The 19,691-nt window shown below is 44.4% G+C and overlaps 1 protein-coding gene across 1 annotated transcript in view; it reads right to left on the bottom strand.

Annotated features, from left to right (window-relative positions):
* Window positions 1-691: 691 nt before the first annotated feature.
* LOC140739622 (fibroblast growth factor 18-like) overlaps window positions 692-19,691 on the bottom strand; it is a 401,578-nt gene continuing 382,578 nt past the window's right edge. The window contains exon 3 of the mRNA XM_073068021.1: window positions 692-1,567. Within this exon, the coding sequence (XP_072924122.1) occupies window positions 1,301-1,567 (267 nt within the window). The 3' untranslated portion in view covers window positions 692-1,300. The remainder of the gene's footprint in view (window positions 1,568-19,691) is intronic.

The following is a 19,691-nucleotide window of genomic DNA, read 5'->3' as shown; positions in this document are numbered from 1 at the left end:
GGGTTAAGATGAAATGTTTAAGGGAAACATGAGGGGACACTTTTTCAGTCAGAGGGTCGAGAGAGTGTAGAACAAACTGCCATCACAAATGGTGCATACAAGGTCAATTTTAATAAGAGAAGCTTGGTCAGGTACGTGGATGGGAGAGGTATGGAGGGCTATGATCTGGAGGTAGTTTGATGGGTCTAGGTAGTTGAAATAGTTCAGCAAAGACTAGATGAAGGGCCTGTTTTTGTGCTGTATTTTGACTGTAATTAGAGGACACAGGCTTAGGGTGAGAGTAGGGAAATTTATAGAGGACTTGAGGATGATGGTTATCTGAAGCAAGCTGCCAGAAGAGGTGGTGGAGGAAGATTTAACTGCTATGCTTAAAAGGCATTTGGACAGGCTCTTAGTTGGGTAGGAAAAGTGTGAGTGAATGGAATTTGTGAAGATAGTCATCTCAGTCAGCATGAATGAGTTGGGCCAAAGGGGCTGTTTCTATGCCGTATGATTCTGTGATACAACGAAACCACACAGCAGCCAGTGACTTATTAACTCAGGTACTGGTGGAGGAGCAATGGTCAAACAGGTTATAGGGAAACTTGAAAACAGATACATCCCACTGACTCTGAGCCCCACAATAAATCAGAGGTTTTTTTACAAGGAACAAAATATTTACAAGACCCTGATCAGATTTTAAAATGTTTTAGCATTTAATCACGAGGGCAGAATAGCTTGCTTCAAGAGACCAGTATCGTAAATGGAAATGAAATAAATAGTTGTTCATAACATAGCCTTAACAGCAAAGGATTTCCTCTGATGTGTAGCAGCATACCATAGCTCTGTCCAGAACAAAGGACAAGTCACAGTCACACTTTGGAAAAAAAATGTCTTGAAAAAGATTTTGAGATCCAGGAACAGGTTCTATCTATTGGATTTCCTTCCTTTAGAAGATCATTATCTTCACAAAAGTCAGATGTTCAACCACCCACCATCTTATCTTCCCCTTCTCCCCTCCCAAAAATGCCAATTTCTATACAGGGTGTTGGCCATTCTATTAGCTACATTTTCTTGTTTCCACATTGTTCTCTGTTTTTTGCGTCTTGTTCAAAATGCATGTACAAATCAACAGCATTCCTTTAAATAAGGACAGGTTGATTACATTAAAAGAGTTGCAACAAATCCATAAAACGTTTTTGTTCCCCAAAGCTGTCATACAATATACAAAAATAGATCTTCTTCCTTTGGTTTCTTTCCTTTATTAATAATAATGATGCAAAAATAATGCTCTGGGACAGTTCAGGGCCCACGATGTGCTCTAACTGGAGTTTGAAGATCGTATTCGTTTAGTTCTTTTATTAACTGTAGTGAATTTAAAAGGAGCCTGGGTCTCTCCCTGGGTCTTGGGGTATCTCTTCATGAAGTGCACCTCTTGCTGGTTTTGCTGGGTTTTGGGCCCTTTCCTGGGTCTCCCTTTTTTGGTGAAGCCTACGTACCAGCCTGAGTACTTAGCAGACATCAGAGCTGTGTAGTTGTTTTCCAGCACAATCTCGATGAAGACACACTCCTTGCTTCTCCCGCTGAGCTGCAAGAAAAGGAGAAATAGAAGGAAAATATTAATTGTTTATTCTCTGGTATTTCACACTCCTCACAGATATTGTGTAGCCCCGAGGCCAAGTCCATCCTTCTCAACACTGGAGACAGGTAGAACGTCAGCATGCAGTAACACTTAGGACTTGTCTATGCACAGGACTGATGCGGCCATATATAAATGCAACTATCAGGGTAAGGGTTATGTTGTGTACACAACCTGATGCTCTGTCCTGGATTCATCAATGAGTCAGTTCAGCAAGTTCTGAGCTGATGCTAGCTTGTCTTATATGTTGCCTCCCAGGTGCCAGGGTCAGGGATGTCTCAGATTGTGTCCACAACATTTTGGAGAGGGAGGGAGAGATATTCGTACCAATGACATAGGAAGGAAAAGCAAAGGAGGTCCTGAAAAGAGAATTTAGAGAGCTAGGTAGAAAGCTGAGAAGCCGGACCTCTTGGGTAGTAATTTCTGGATTGCTGCCTGTGCCACGCGCCAGTGAGGGTAGAAACAGGATGATCTGGCAGATAAATGCATTGCTGAGAAGCTGGTACAGAGGGCAGGACTTCAAGTTCTTGGATCATTGTATTGCTTCTGGGGGAGGTATGACCTGTTCAAAAATGACGGGTCGCACCTGAATCCGAGGGGGACCAATATTCTTGTGGACAGGTTTGTTAGAGCTGTTGGGGAGGGGTTGAAGTAATTTGGCTGAGGGGTGGGAATCAGAGTGAAGGACTCAGGATAGGACAGATGGTAAAAAAAGTAAAGATAGCGTGCAGTCAAACTGTCAGAAAGAGCAGGCAGGTGATGGGACTTACTTACATCTAAGAGGCTGAGTATCAAAACATTAGGGATGCAGAATCAGAAAAGATAGCAAATACAGTACTCAAGGTGTTGTATTAAATGTGCATAGTATAAGAAATAAGGTGGATGATCTTGTTACACTATTACAGATTGCCAGGTATGATGTTGTGGCCATCACTGAATCATGGCTAAAGGATGGCTGATGTCCAAAATTACACGTTATATCAGAGGGATAGGAAGGTAGGCAGGGGTGGTGGTGTAGCCCTACTGGTAAAGAATGGCATCAAATCAATAGAAAGATGTGACATAGGATCGGAAGATGTTGAATCCTTGTGGGTTGAGTTAAGAAACTGCAGGGACGTTGATGGCAGTTATACACAGGCCTCCCAGATGTGGCTGGGAGTTGGCCACAGATTACAACAGGAAATAGAAAAGGCAAGTTAAAAGGGCAATGTTGCGATAGACAATGGAGATTTTAGCATGCAGGTTGATAGGGAAGATCAGGTTGATAATGGATCTCAAGAGAGTGAGTTAGTAGAATGCCTAAGAGATGGCTTCTCAGAGCAGTTTGTCATTCAGCCTACTAGGGGATCAGCTATACTGAATTGGGTGTTATGTAATGAACAAGAGGCAATCAGAGAGCTTAAGATAAAAGAACTATTAGGAACTAGTGATCACAATATGATTGTATTCAACCTGAAATTTTATAAGAAGAAAGTAAGGTCTGATGTAGCAATATTTCAGTGGAGTAAAGGAAATTACAGGGGTATGAGAGAGGAATTGACCAAAGCAAATTGGAAAGAGCTTAAGGTAAAAGAGCAGCAATTGCATGCATTTCTGGGGAAAATGAGGAAGGTTCAGGACATGTGTATTCCAAAACTGAAGAAATACTCAAATGGTACCACTCTACAACAGCAATACAAACAGCACCACACTACTCCCCAGTACACTGTCAAACACACCACACTACTCCCCAGTAGAGTGTCAAACACACCACACTACTCCCCAGTACACTGTCAAACACACCACACTATTCCCCAGTACACTGTCAAACACACCACTCTCTTCCCAGTAGACTGCAAACACCAGCACACTACAATCCAGTACACTGTCAAACACCACCAATCTTTTCCCAGTACACGTTCAAACACCACCACATTCATCCCAGTACACTGTCAAACAACACCACTCTACTCCCCAATACAATATCCAACAACACATATTCTACACACCAGTACACTGTCAAACAACACCACTCTATTCCCAGTACACTGTCAAATACCTCCACTCTCTTCGCAGTACACTGTCAAACATCACCACTCTCATCCCCAACACAATGTCGAATTCCAACAGTCTCTTCCGAGTACACTGCCAAACATCACCACATTCTTCCCAGTACACTTTCAAACATCACCACTCTCATCTCCAGAACAATGCCAAACACTACCACTCTGATCCCTGACACAGCATACAACAACAACATTCAACACCCCAGTACACTGTCAATCACCATCGCGCAACAACACAGTACAGAGGCAAACACCAGTAGACTACAACCAAGTACACTGTCAAACATCATCACTCTCATCCCCAATACAATATCCAATAACACTACTCTACACCCAAGTACACTGTCAAAAAACACCACACTATTCCAAGTACACTGTCAAACATCACCACTCTCATCCCCAGTACAATGCCAAACCCTACCACTCTCATCCCCAATACTGATTCAACAACACTACAACTGAGCACACTGTCAAACACCACCTCTCTTTCCCAGTATACGGTCAAACACAAGCACTATCTTCCAAGAACACTGTCAAGCACAATTAACATTCTTCCTAGTATACTGTCAAACAGCAACACTCACTTCCCAGTACACAGTCAAACAATATTACCCTCAACCCCAGTACAGTATCTGACAACCAATTCTACACACAAGTACACTGTCAAACACCATCACTCTTTCCACTATACCATCAAACACCAGCATTCTCTTTCCAGCACATTGTCAAACTCCAGCACTCTCATCCCAGTATATTGTCAAAAACCAGCACTCTCATTACAGCACTGTCAAACATCAACAGTCTCATCCCCAGTATACTGAAAAACACTACCACTCTCAAACCTAGTACACATCCCCAATACAGTATACAACACCATTCAAAACCCCATTACACTGGCAAACACCAGCACACTACAAACCAGTACACTGTCAGACATCTCCACCCTCATACGACATACAATATTCAACAACACCACTCTACACCCCAGTACACTGTCAAATACCACAACTCTATTCCCAGTACACTGTTAAACACCACCACACTCATCCCCAGTACAATGTCAAATGCCACCACTCTATTACCCAACACGCGGTCAAACACCGGCACTATCATCCCAGTATACTGTCAAATACCACCACTCTCATCCCCAGTATACCATCAAATACCTCCACTATCTTCCCAGTACATTGTGAAACTGCACCACTCTCATCCAAGTACACTTCAAACACCAGGATTCTCATCCCCGATACGTTATCCAATAACACCATTCTACAACCCAGTAGCCTGTTCAACACCACCGCTCTCTTACCGTTACACTGTCAAACACAACAATTCTCTTCACAGTACACTGTCAAACATCACCACTCTCATCCCCAACACAGCATCAAACAACAACATTCAACACCCCAGTACACTGTTAAACACCATCACGCTACAACATAGTTAACTGGCAAACACCAGAAGACTACAACCAAATACACTGTCAAACACCACCACTCTATTCCCAGTACACTGTCAAACACCACCACTCTATTCCCAGTACACTGTCAAACACCATCACGCTACAACCAAGTACACTGTCAAACATCATCACTCTATTCCCAGTACACTGTCAAACACCACCACTCTATTCCCAGTACACTGTCAAACACCACCACTCTATTCCCAGTACACTGTCAAACACCATCACGCTACAACCAAGTACACTGTCAAACACCACCACTCTATTCCCAGTACACTGTCAAACACCACCACTCTATTCCCAGTACACTGTCAAACACCATCACGCTACAACCAAGTACACTGTCAAACATCATCACTCTCACCCCCAGTACAATGCCAAACACTACCACTCTGATCCCCGACACAGCATCCAACAACAACATTCAACACCCCAGTACACTGTCAATCACCATCACGCTACAACATAGTTAACTGGCAAACACCAGAATACTAAAACCAAATATACTGTCAAACAACACCACTCTATTCCCAGTACACTGTCCAATACCTCCACTCTCTTCGCAGTACACTGCCAAACATCACCACTCTCATCCCCAGTAAAATGTCAAATTCCAACAGTCTCTTCACAGTACACTGTCAAACATCACCACATTCTTCCCAGTACACTGTCAAATATCACCACTCTCATCCCCGAAACAATTCCAAACACTACCACTCTGATCCCCAACACAGCATCAAACAACAACATTCAACACCCCAGTACACTGTCAAACACCATCACGCTACAACACAGTACACTGGCAAACACCAGCAGACTACAACCAAGTACACTGTCAAACATCACCACACTCATCCCGAATACAATATCCAACAACACTACTATACACCCCAGTACACTGTCAAAAAACACTACTCTATTCCCAGTACACAGTCAAACACTATACAGTATAGTGTTCAAACCTCAACCCCAAAACAGTACATCACTACACTACTGCCCAGAAAACTGTCAACATCACTACACTACTACCGAACGTACTGTCAAACATCACCACACTACAGCAGAGCTTTCTGTCAAACATCACCACACTACTGCCCAGAACACTGTCAAACATCACCACACTACCGCCCAGCACACACTCAAACATCACCTCAGTACTGCCCAGAACACTGTCAAACATCACCACACTACTCCCGAATGTTCTGTCAAACATCACCACACTACTCCCGAATGTTCTGTAAAACATCACCACACTACCGCCCAGAACACTGTCAAACATCACCACACTACTCCCGAATGTTCTGTAAAACATCACCACACTACCGCCCAGAACACTGTCAAACATCACCACACTACTCCCGAATGTTCTGTCAAACATCACCACATTACCGCCCAGAACACTGTCAAACATCACCACACTACTCCCGAATGTTCTCTCAAGCATCACCACAGTACTGCCCAGAGCACTGTCAAACATTACTACACCACCTCCCAGTACAGTATCAAACATCATCACACTGCTGGCCAGAGCAGTGTCAGACTTCACCACACTAGGGCCCAGAACACTGCCATACATAGAACCATAGAACCTTAATACATCATAGCACAGACAAAGGGCTTTTGGCTCTATTTGGCTGTGATGAACCATTTTTCTGCCTGTTCTCACTGACCTGCAGCTGGACCATATCCCTCCATACGGCACAGAATACTGTCAAACGTCACCACACTACTGCCCAGAAGAATGTTAATCATCACCACACTACTGCCGAGAACACTGTCAAATATCACCACACAAATGCCCAGATCACTGTGAAAAATCACCACACCACTGAACCACTGATCTATATATCTATAGCACCATAGAACATTACAGCACGGACCCTAATGGCCTTACATTAGGGTCTTACATAGGGCCTTTTGGCCATTCTTGGCTGTGCCAAGCCATTTTTCTGCCTAGTCCTATTCACCTACACCTGGACGATATCCCACCATATTGCCCAGATCACTGTCAAACATCACCACACTACTGCCCAGAACACATTTCTCTTAATAAATTGTATACCTCTATCATGTCTCCTCTCATCCTCCTTCTCTCCAGAGAGTAAAGCCATAGCTCCCTTAATCTCTGATCATAATGCACACACTCAAAACCAGGCAGCATCTTGCTCAGAACACCTTCAAACATCACCACACTACTGAACCATAGAACCATAGCACCATAGAACATTACAGCACGGAAACAGGCATTTGGGCCATTCTTGGCTGTGCCAAACCACTTTTCTGCCTAGTCCAACTGACCTGCACCTGGACAATAGCCCTCCATACTGCTCAGAACATTATCAAACGTCACCACACTACTCCTGAATGTACTGTCAAACATCACCACACAACTGCCCAGAACACTGTCAAACATTACGACACTTCTGCCCAGTACACTGTCAAACATCACTACACTACTGAACCATAGAAACATAGAACAGTACAGCACTAAAACAGTCCTTTTGACCCTTTTTGGCTGGCCCAAAACATTGTACTGCTTAGTCCCACTGACATGCACCTTGACCATATCTCTCCATACTGCCCTGAACCCTGTCAAACATCACCACTATACTGCCCAGTACACTGTCAAACATTATGACACTTCTGCCCAGAACACAGTCAAACGTCACCACTACTGCCCACAGCACTGTCAAACATCACCACTACTGAACCATAGAACTATAGAAACATAGAACATTATACATAGAGCACCGGGAAACATGTCCCGGTGAGGAAAATAAAGAATGGTAGGGTGAAGTAACCATGGGTGACAAGTGAGGTGGAGAATCTAGTCAGGTGGAAGAAGGCAGCATACATGAGGTTTAGGAAGCAAGGATCAGATGGGTCTATTGAGGAATATAGGGTAGCAAGAAAGGAGCTTAAGAAGGGGCTGAAAAGAGCAAGAAGGGGGCATGAGAAGGCCTTGGCGAGTAGGGTAAAGGAAAACCCCAAGGCATTCTTCAATTATGTGAAGAACAAAAGGATGACAGGAGTGAAGGTAGGACCGATTAGAGATAAAAGTGGGAAGATATGCCTGGAGGCTGTGGAAGTGAGTGAGATCCTCAATAAATACTTCTCTTCGGTATTCACCACTGAGAGGGAACTTGATGACGGTGATGAGGTTGATGTTCTAGAGCATGTTGATATTAAGGGAGAGGAGATGTTGGAATTGTTAAAATACATTAGGACGGATAAGTCCCCGGGGCCTGATGGAATATTCCCCAGGCTGCTCCACGAGACAAGGAAAGAGATTGCTGAGCCTCTGGCTAGGATCTTTATGTCCTCGTTGTCCACGGGAATGATACCGGAGGACTGGAGGGAGGTGAATGTTGTCCCCTTGTTCAAAAAAGGTAGTAGGGATAGTAGGGATAATTATAGACCAGTGAGCCTTACGTCTGTGGTGGGAAGGCTGTTGGAAAAGATTCTTAGAGATAGGATCTATGGGCATTTAGAGAATCATGGTCTGATCAGGGACAGTCAGCATGGCTTTGTGAAGGGCAGATCGTGCCTAACAAGCCTGATAGAGTTCATTGAGGAGGTGATCAGGCATATAGATGAGGGTAGTGCAGTGGATGTGATCTACATGGATTTTAGTAAGGCATTTGACAAGGTTCCACACGGTAGGCTTATTAAGAAAGTCAGAAGGCATGGGATCCAGGGAAGTTTGACAAGGTGGATTCAGAATTGGCTTGCCTGCAGAAGGCAGAGGGTTGTGGTGGAGGGAGTACATTCAGATTGGAGGGTTGTGACTAGTGGTGTCCCACAAGGATCTGTTCTGGGATCTCTACTTTTTGTGATTTTTAGTAATGACCTAGATGTGGGGGTAGAAGGGTGGGTTGGCAAGTTTGCAGACGACACAAAGGTTGGTGGTGTTGTAGATAGTGTAGAGGATTGTCGAAGATTGCAGAGAGACATTGATAGGATGCAGAAGAGGGCTGAGAAGTGGCAGATGGAGTTCAACCTGGAGAAGTGTGAAGTGGTACACTTTGGAAGGACAAACTCCAAGGCAGAGTACAAAATAAATGGCAGGATACTTGGTAGTGTGGAGGAGCAGAGGGATCTGGGGGTATATGTCCACAGATACCTGTAATTTGCCTCACAGGTAGATAGGGTAGTTAAGAAAGCTTATGGGGTGTTAGCTTTCATCAGTCGAGGGATAGAGTTTAAGAGATATGATGTACTGATGCAGCTCTATAAAACTCTAGTTAGGCCACACTTGGAGTATTGTGTTCAGTTCTGGTCGCCTCAGTATAGGAAGGATGTGGAAGCATTGGAAAGGGTACAGAGGAGATTTACCAGGATGCTGCCTGGTTTAGAGAGTATGGATTATGATCAGAGATTAAGGGAGCTAGGGCTTTACTCTTTGGAGAGAAGAAGGATGAGAGGAGACATGATAGAGGTGTACAAGATATTAAGAGGAATAGACAGAGTGGACAGCCAGCGCCTCTTCCCCAGGGCACCACTGCTCAGTACAAGAGGGTATGGCTTTAAGGTAAGGGGAAGGAAGTTCAAGGGGGATATTAGAGGAAGGTTTTTCACTCAGAGAGTGGTTGGTGTGTGGAATGCACTGCCTGAGTCAGTGGTGGAGGCAGATACATTAGTGAAGTTTAAGGGACTACTAGACAGGTAAATGGAGGAATTTAAGGTGGGGGGTTATATGGGAGGCAGGGATTGAGGGTCGGCACAACATTGTGGGCCGAAGGGCCTGTAAAATGCTGTACTGTTCTATGTTCTATATTACAGCACTGAAACAGGCCTTTTGGCCCTTTTTGGCTGGCCCGAAACAATGTCCTGCCTAGTCCCACTGACCTGCACCAGGATCATATCTCTTCATACTGCCCAGAACACTGCCAAACATCACTACACTACTGCAAAGGATCCTGTCAAACATCACTACACTACTCCCGAATGCACTGTCAAACATCACCACACTACTGCCTAGAACATTGTCAACATCACCACACTATGGAACAAAGAACAATACAGCGCAGTACAGGTCATTCGGCCCACAAAGTTGTGCTGACCCTTGAACCCTGCCCCCCCCCATATAACCCTCCACCTGAAATTCCTCCAGAGACCTGTCTAGTTGCCTTTTAAATTTCACTAGTGTATCTGCCTCCACCACTGACTCAGGCAGTGCATTCCACGCACCAACCACTCTCTGAGTGAAAAAAACCTTCCTCTAATATTCCCCTTGAACTTTCCTCCCCCTAACCTTAAGCTATGACCTCTTGTATTCAGCAGTGGTGCCCTGGGGAAGAGGCGCTGGCTGTCCATTCTATCTATTACTCTTAAAATTTTGTACACCTCTATCATGTCTCCTCTCTTCCTCCTTCTCTCCAGAGAGTAAAGCCCTAGCTCCCTTAATCTCTGATCATAATGCACACACTCAAAACCAGGCAGCATCCTACCCAGAACACTATCAGACTTCACCACACTACTGCTGAGAACACTGTCATACATAAAACCATAGAACATTACAGTACAGAAACAGGCCTTTTGGCCGTTCTTGGCTGTGTCGAACCATTTTTCTGCCTAGTCCCACTGACCTGCATCTGAACCATATCCCTCTATACTGCCAAGAATTCTGTCAAACGTCACCACACTACTGCCCAGAACTAAGGAGAAGGATATTGAATTCTGTAAGGTAAGGGAAACAAGTAGGGAAGTTATAGAAACTATGACAATTAAAGAGGAGGAAGTACTGCACTTTTAATGAATATAAAAGTGGATAAATCTCCGGGTCCTGACAGGATATTCCCTAGGACCTTGAGGGAAGTTAGTGTGGAAATAGCAGGGGCTCTGACAGAAAAATTTCAAATGTCATTAGAAACAGGGATGGTGCCGGAGGATTGGCGCATTGCTCATGTGGTTCCATTGTTTAAAAAGGGTTCTAAGAGTAAACCTAGCAATTACAGATCTGTCAGTTTGACATCAGTGGTGGGTAAATTAATGGAAAGTATTCTTAGAGATAGTATATATAATTATCTGGATAGATAGGGTCTGATTAGGAACAGTCAACATGGATTTGTGCATGGAAGGTCATGTTTGACAAATCTTATTGAATTTTTTGAAGAGGTTATGAGGAAAGTTGATGAGGGTAAATCAGTGGATGTTGTCTATATGGACTTCAGTAAGGCCTTTGACAAGGTTCCGCATGGAAGGTTAGTTAGGAAGGTTCAATCGTTAGGTATTAATATTGAAATAATAAAATGGATTCAACAGTGGCTGGATGGGAGATGCCAGAGAGTATTAGTGGATAACTGTTTGTCAGGTTGGAGGCCGGTGACTAGTGGTGTGCCTCAGGGATCTGTACTGGGTCCAATGTTGTTTGTCATATACATTAATGATCTGGATGATGGGGTGGTAAATTGGATTAGTAAGTATGCAGATGATACAAAGGTAGGTGGTGTTTGTGGATAATAAAGTAGGTTTTCAAAGCTTGCAGAGAGATTTAGGCCAGTTAGAAAAGTGGGCTGAATGATGGCAGATGGAGTTTAATGCTGATAAGTGTGAGGTGCTACATTTTGGTAGGAATAATCCAAATAGGACATGCATGTTAAATGGTAGGGCATTGAAGAATGTAGTAAAACAGAGTGATCTAGGAATAATGGTGCATAGTTCCCTGAAGGTGGAATCTCATGTGGATAGGGTGGTGAAGAAAGCTTTTGGTATGCAGGCCTTTATAAATCAGAGCATTGAGTATTGGAGTTGGGATGTAATATTAAATTTGTACAAGGCATTGATAAGGCTGAATTTGGAGTATTGTGTACAGTTCTGGTCACTGAATTATCGGAAAGATAACAAATAGAGTACAGAGAAGATTTACTAGAATGTTACCTGGGTTTCAGCACCTAAGTTACAGGGAAAGGTTGAACAAGTTAGGTCTTTATTCTTTAGAGCGTAGAAGGTTGAGGGGGGACTTGATAGAGGTATTTAAAATAATGAGAGGGATAGATCGAGTTGACGTGGATAGGCTTTTTCCATTGAGAGTAAAGGAGATTCAAACAAGAGGACATGATTTGAGACTTAGGGGGCAAAAGTTTAAGGGTAACACAAGGGGGAATTTCTTTACTCAGAGAGTGGTAGCTGTGTGGAATGAGCTTCCAGTAGAAGTGGTAGAGGCAGGTTCGGTATTGTCATTTAAAGTAAAATTGGATAGGTATATGGACAGGACAGGAATGGAAGGTTATGGGCCTGTGGGACTAGGTGAGTGTAAGCGTCGGCACGGACTAGAAGGGCTGAGATGGCCTGTTTCCGTGCTGTAATTGTTATATGGTTATATATGGTTAACACTGTCAAACATCACCACACTACAGCCGAGCTTACTGTCAAGCATCACCACATTACTCCCCAGAAAACTGGCAAACAACATTACACTACTGTCCAGAACACTGTCAAACATCATCACACTACTGTCCAGCTTACTGTCAAACATCAGCAAATTACTGCCCAGCACACTGTCAAACATCACTACACTGCTACCCAGAACACTGTCAAACATCATCACACCACTGTCCAGCTCACTGTCAAACATCAGCAAACTACTGCCCAGAACTCTGTCAAACATCACCACACTACTGCAAAGGACCCTGTCAAACATCACTACACTACTCCCGAATGCACTGTCAAACATCACCACACAACTGCCCAGAACACTGTCAAACATCTGCACCTGGGCCATATCCCTCCAAACCCCTCTCATCCATATACTGTCCAAGTTTTTCTTAAATGTCAAAAGTGAGCCCACATTCACCACTTCATCTGCCAGCTCATTCCACACTCCCACCACTCTCTGTGTGAAGAAGCTCCCCCCAATGTTCCCTTTAAACTATTCCCCCTTCACCCTTAACCCATGTACTCTGGTTTTTTTCTCCCTTAGCCAGTGGAAAAAGCTGGCTTGCATTCACTCTATCTATACCCATCATAATTTTATACACCTCTATCAAATCTTCCCTCATTCTTCTACGCTCCAAGTAATAAAGTCCTAACATATTCAACCTTTCTCTGTAACTCAGTTTCTCAAGTCCCAGAAACATCCTTGTAAACCTTCTCTGCACTCTTTCAACCTTATTAATATCCTTCCTGTAATTAGGTGACCAAAACTGTACACAATATTCCAAATTCGGTCTCACCAATGCCTTATACAACCTCACCATTATATTACAACTCTTATACTCAATACTCTGATTTATAAAGGCCAATGTACCAAAAGCTCTCTTTATAACCCTATCTACTTGTGATGCCACTTTTAGGGAATTATGTATCTGTACTCCCAGATCCCTCTGTCCTACAGCACTCCTGAGTGTCCTACCATTTACCTTGTATGTTCTACCTTGGTTTGACCTTCTGAAGTGCAATACCTCACACTTGTCCACATTAAACTCCATCTGCCATTCTTCAGCCCATTCCTCCAACTGGTCCAAATCCCTCTGCAAGCTTTGAAAACCTTCTTCACTGTCCACTTCACCTCCAATCTTTCTATCATCAGCAAATTTGCTGATCCAATTTGCCACATTATCATCCTGATCATTGATATAGATGACAAATAACAATGGACCCAGCACTGATCTCTGTGGCACACCACTAGTCACAGGCCTCCACTACCACTCTCTGGCTTCTTCCATTGAGCCAATGTCTAATCCAATTTACTACGTCTCCATGTATACCTAGCCACTGAATCTTCCTAACTAACCTCCCATGTGGGACCTTGTCAAAGGCCTTACTGAAGTCTATATAGACAACATCCACTGCCTTCCCTTCATCCACTTTCCTGGTAACTTCCTCGAAAAACACTAATAGATTGATTAAACATGACCTACCACGCACAAAGCCATGCTGACTTTTTCTAATAAGTCCTTGTCTATCTAAATACTTGTAGGTCTTATCTCTTAGTATTCCTTCCAATAATTTACCTACTACTGAGGTCAAACTTATATCTCTCCATACTGCCCAGAACACCGTCAAATGTCACCAGACTGCAACTCAGTGCACTGTCAGACGTCACCACACTACTACCGAGATTACTGTCATACATAGAACCATAGAACATTACAGCACAGAAACAGGCCTTTTGACTCTTCTTTGCTGTGTCGAACCATTTTTCTGCCTGTCCTCACTGACCTGCTCCAGGACCATATCCATCCATACTGCCCAGAATTCTGTCAAACGTCACCACACTGCTGAACCATAGAACCATTGAACCATAGTACATTAGAGTACGGAAACAGGCACTTTGGCCTTTTTGGCTGTGACGAACCATTTTACTGCCTCATCCCACTGACCTGCACCTGGACAAAACCCCTCCATACTGCCCAGAACACTGTCAATCATCACCCACACAACTGCCCAGATCACTGAGAAGCATCACCACGCTACTGCCCAGAACCCTGTAAAAACGTCACCACACTACTGCTCAGAACACTGTCAAACATCACAACACCACTGCCCAGAACACTGTCAAACATCACCACACTACTGCCCAGAACCCTGTAAAAACATCACCACACTACTGCTCAGAACACTGTCAAACATCACAACACCACTGCCCAGAACACTGTCAAACATCACCACACTACTGCCCAGAACCCTGTAAAAACATCACCACACTACTGCTCAGAACACTGTCAAACATCACAACACCACTGCCCAGAACACTGTCAAACATCACCACACTACTGCCCAGAACACCATCAAACATCACCACACTACTACCCAGAACACCATCAAACATCACCACACTTCTCCCAGACACTGTCAAATATCACCTCACTACTGACCAGAACACCATCAAACATCACCACACTACTGCCCAGAACACCATCACACATCACCACACTACTGCCCAGAACACCATCAAACATCACCACACTACTACCCAGAACACCATCAAACATCACCACACTACTACCCAGAACCCCATCAAACATCACCACACTACTACCCAGAACCCCATCAAACATCACCACACTACTACCCAGAACCCCATCAAACATCACCACACTACTGCCCAGAACACCATCAAACATCACCACACTACTACCCAGAACACCATCAAACATCACCACACTACTACCCAGAACACCATCAAACATCACCACACTTCTCCCAGACACTGTCAAATATCACCTCACTACTGACCAGAACACCATCAAACATCACCACACTACTGCCCAGAACACCATCAAACATCACCACACTACTACCCAGAACACCATCAAACATCACCACACTTCTCCCAGACACTGTCAAATATCACCACACTATAGCCGAGCTTACTGTCAAGCATTACCACATTACTCTACAGAAATCTGTCAAACAACATTACACTACTGCCCAGTACACTGTCAAAAGTCACCACACAACTGCCCAGCTCACTGTCAAACATCAGCAAACTACTGCCCAGAACTCTGTCAAACATCACTACACTACTTCCGAATGCACTGTCAAACATCACCACACTCCTGCCCAGAACATTGTGAAACATCACCACACTACTGCAAAGGACCCTGTCAAACATCACTACACTACTCCCGAATGCACTGTCAAACTTCACCACGCTACTGCCCAGAACATTGTGAAACTTCACCACACTAGTGCCAAGCTCACAGTCAATCTTCACCACACTACTGCCCAGAACACTGTCAAACATCACCACACTATGGAACAAAGAACAATACAGTGCAGTACAGGCCATTTGGCCCACAAAGTTGTGCAGACCCTTGAACCCTGCCCCCCCCCCCCATATAACCATCCAACTGAAATTCCTCCATATACCTGTATAGTTTTCTCTTAAACTTCACTAGTGTAGCTGCCTCCACCACTGACTCAGGCAGTGCATTCCACACACCAACCACTCTGAGTAAAAAACCTTCCTCTAATATCCCCCTTGAACTTTCCTTCCATTACCATAAAGCTATGTCCTCTTGTATTGAACAGTTGTGCCCTGGAGAAGAAGCGCTGGCTGTCCAGACTATCTGTTGCTCTTAAAATTTGTATACTTCTACTTTGTCTCCATCCTTCCTCCTTCCCTCCAGAGAGTAAAGCCCTAGCTACTTTAATCTCTGATCATAATGCATACCCTCTAAACCAGGCAGCATCCTGCCCAGAACACTGTCATATGTAGAACCATAGAACATTACTGCACAGAAACAGTCCTTTTGGCTCTTTTTGGCTGTGCCAAACCACTTTTCTGCCTAGTCCTACTGACCTGCACCTGGACAATAGCCCTCCATACTGCTCAGAACACTATCAAACGTCACCACACTACTGTCCAGAACACTGTCAATCATCACCACACTACTGCCCAGAACACAGTCATCATCACCACACTACTGCCCAGAACACAGTCAGACATCAGCACACAAATGCCCAGATCACTGTCAAACGTCACCACACTGCTGAACCATAGAACCATTGAACCATAGTACATTAGAGTACGGAAACAGGCACTTTGGCCCTTTTGGCTGTGACGAACCATTTTACTGCCTCGTCCTACTGACCTGCACCTGGACAAAACCCCTCCATACTGCCCAGAACACTGTCAATCATCACCACACTACTCCCGAATGTACTGTCAAACATCACTACTGTACTGCCCAGAGCACTATCAAATATCACCACACTAATACCCAGAACACTGTCAAACATCACCACATAACTGCACAGTACACTGTCAAACATCACCACACTAATACCCAGAACACTGTCAAACATAACTACACTAATACCCAGAACACTGTCAAACATCACCACACTAATACCCAGAACACTGTCAAACATAACTACACTAATACCCAGAACACTGTCAAACATCACCACACTAATACCCAGAACACTGTCAAACATAACTACACTACTGACAAGAAAACTGTCAACATCACTACACTTCTCCCGAATGCACTTTCAAACATCACCACACCACTGTCCAGACCACTGTCAAATGTCACCATACTACTGCCCAGAACCCTGTCAAACATCACCACATAACTGCACAGCTCACTGTCAAACATCACAACACTACTGCCCAGAACACAGTCAAACATCACCACACTACTGCCCACACCACTATCATCTTAACTACACTACTCCTGAATGCACTGTCAAACATCACCACACCACTGCCCAGGTCAGTGTGAATCATCACCACACTACTGCCCAGAACTCTGTCAAACGTAACCGCACTACTACCCAGCTCACCGTCAAATGTCACCACACTACTGAACCATAGAGCCATAGAAACATAGAACATTACAGCATGGAAACAGGCCACTTGGCCCTTCTTGGCTGTGCCGAACCATTTTCCAGCTTTGTCCCACTGAACTGCAGCTGGACCATATCCCTCCATACTGCCCAGAACACTGTCAAGCATCACTACACTACTGCCCAGAGCACTGTCAACTTCACCATACTGCTCCCGAATGTACTGTCAAACATCACCACACTACTACCCTGGGCACTGTTAAACATCACCACACTACTACCCAGAACACTATGAAACATCACCACACCACTGCCCAGGTCAGTGTGAATCGTCACCATACTACTGCCCAGAACTCTGTCAAACTCTGTCAGAGTTTGTTAAGTGTGTCCAGGATGGATTCCTGTCACAGTATGTTGACAGGCTGACTAGGGGAATGGCATTAAGTATTAGGTAACGTACCAGGTCAGGTCACAGATCTGTCAGTGGGTGAGCATCTGGGGGACAGTGATCACTGCTCCCTGGCCTTTAGCATTATCATGGAAAAGGATAGAATCAGAGAGGACAGGAAAATTTTTAGTTAGGGAAGGGCAAATTATGAAGCCAGAAGGCATGAACTTGCGGGTGTGAATTGGGATGATATTTTTGCAGGGAAATGTACTATGGACATGTGGTTGATGTTTAAGGATCTCTTGCAGGATGTTAGGGATAAATTTGTCCCGGTGAGGAAAATAAAGAAAGGTAGGGTGAAGGAACCATGGGTGACAAGTGAGGTGGAAAATCTAGTCAGGTGGAAGAAGGCAGCTTACATGAGGTTTATGAAGCAAGGATCAGATGGGTCTATTGAGGAATATAGGGTAGCAAGAAAGGAGTTTAAGAAGGAGCTGAGAAGAGCAAGAAGGGGTCATGAGAAGGCCTTGGCGAGTAGGGTAAAGGAAAACCCCAAGGCATTCTTCAATTATGTGAAGAACAAAAGGATGACAGGAGTGAAGGTAGGACCGATTAGAGATAAAAGTGGGAAGATGTGCCTGGAGGCTGTGGAAGTGAGCGAGGTCCTCAATGAATAATTCTCTTCGGTATTCACCAATGAGAGGGAACTTGATGACGGCGAGGACAATATGAGTGAAGTTGATATTCTGGAGCATGTTGATATTAAGGGAGAGGAGGTGTTGGAGTTGTTAAAATACATTAGGACGGATAAGTCCCCGGGGCCTGACGGAATATTCCCCAGGCTGCTCCACGAGGCAAGGGAAGAGATTGTTGAACCTCTGGTTAGGATCTTTATGTCCTCGTTGTCCACAGGAATGGTACCGGAGGATTGGAGGGAGGTGAATGTTGTCCCCTTGTTTAAAAAAGGTAGTAGGGATAGTCCGGGTAACTATAGACCAGTGAGCCTTACATCTGTGGTGGGAAAGCTGTTGGAAAAGATTCTTAGAGATAGGATCTATGGGCATTTAGAGAATCATGGTCTGATCAGGGACAGTCAGCATGGCTTTGTGAAGGGCAGATCGTGTCTAACAAGCCTGATAGAGTTCTTTGAGGAGGTGACCAGGCATATAGATGAGGGTAGTGCAGTGGATGTGATCTACATGGATTTTTGTAAGGCATTTGACAAGGTTCCACATGGTAGGCTTATTAAGAAAGTCAGAAGGCATGGGATCCAGGGAAGTTTGGCCAGGTGGATTCAGAATTGGCTTGCCTGCAGAAGGCAGAGGGTCGTGGTGGAGGGAGTACATTCAGACTGGAGGGTTGTGACTAGTGGTGTCCCACTGTTCTGGGACCCCTACTTTTTGCGATTTTTATTAACGACCTGGATGTGGGGGTAGAAGGGTGAGTTGGCAAGTTTGCAGGCGACGCAAAGGTTGGTGGTGTTGTAGATAGTGTAGAGGATTGTCGAAGATTGCAGAGAGACATTGATAGGATGCAGAAGTGGGCTGAGAAGTGTCAGATGGAGTTCAACCCGGAGAAGTGTGAGGTGGTACACTTTGGAAGGACGAACTCCAAGGCAGAGTACAAAGTAAATGGCAGGATACTTGGTAGTGTGGAGGAGCAGAGGGATCTGGGGGTACGTGTCCACAGATCCCTGAAAGTTGCCTCACAGGTAGATAGGGTAGTTAAGAAAACTTATGGGGTGTTAGCTTTCATAAGTTGAGGGATAGAGTTTAAGAGACAGGATGTAATGATGCAGCTCTATAAAACTCTAGTTAGGCCACACTTGGAGTACTGTGTCCAGTTCTGGATGCCTCATTGTAGAAAGGATGTGGAACATTGGAAAGGGTACAGAGGAGATTTACCAGGATGCTGCCTGGTTTAGAGAGTATGGATTAT

This window comes from Hemitrygon akajei, chromosome 15 (genome assembly GCF_048418815.1).
Source record: "Hemitrygon akajei chromosome 15, sHemAka1.3, whole genome shotgun sequence".
Taxonomy (NCBI): Eukaryota; Metazoa; Chordata; class Chondrichthyes; order Myliobatiformes; family Dasyatidae; genus Hemitrygon; species Hemitrygon akajei.
Note: the sequence above shows the minus strand (reverse complement) of the source record. Positions and strands in the feature narration are given on the sequence as shown.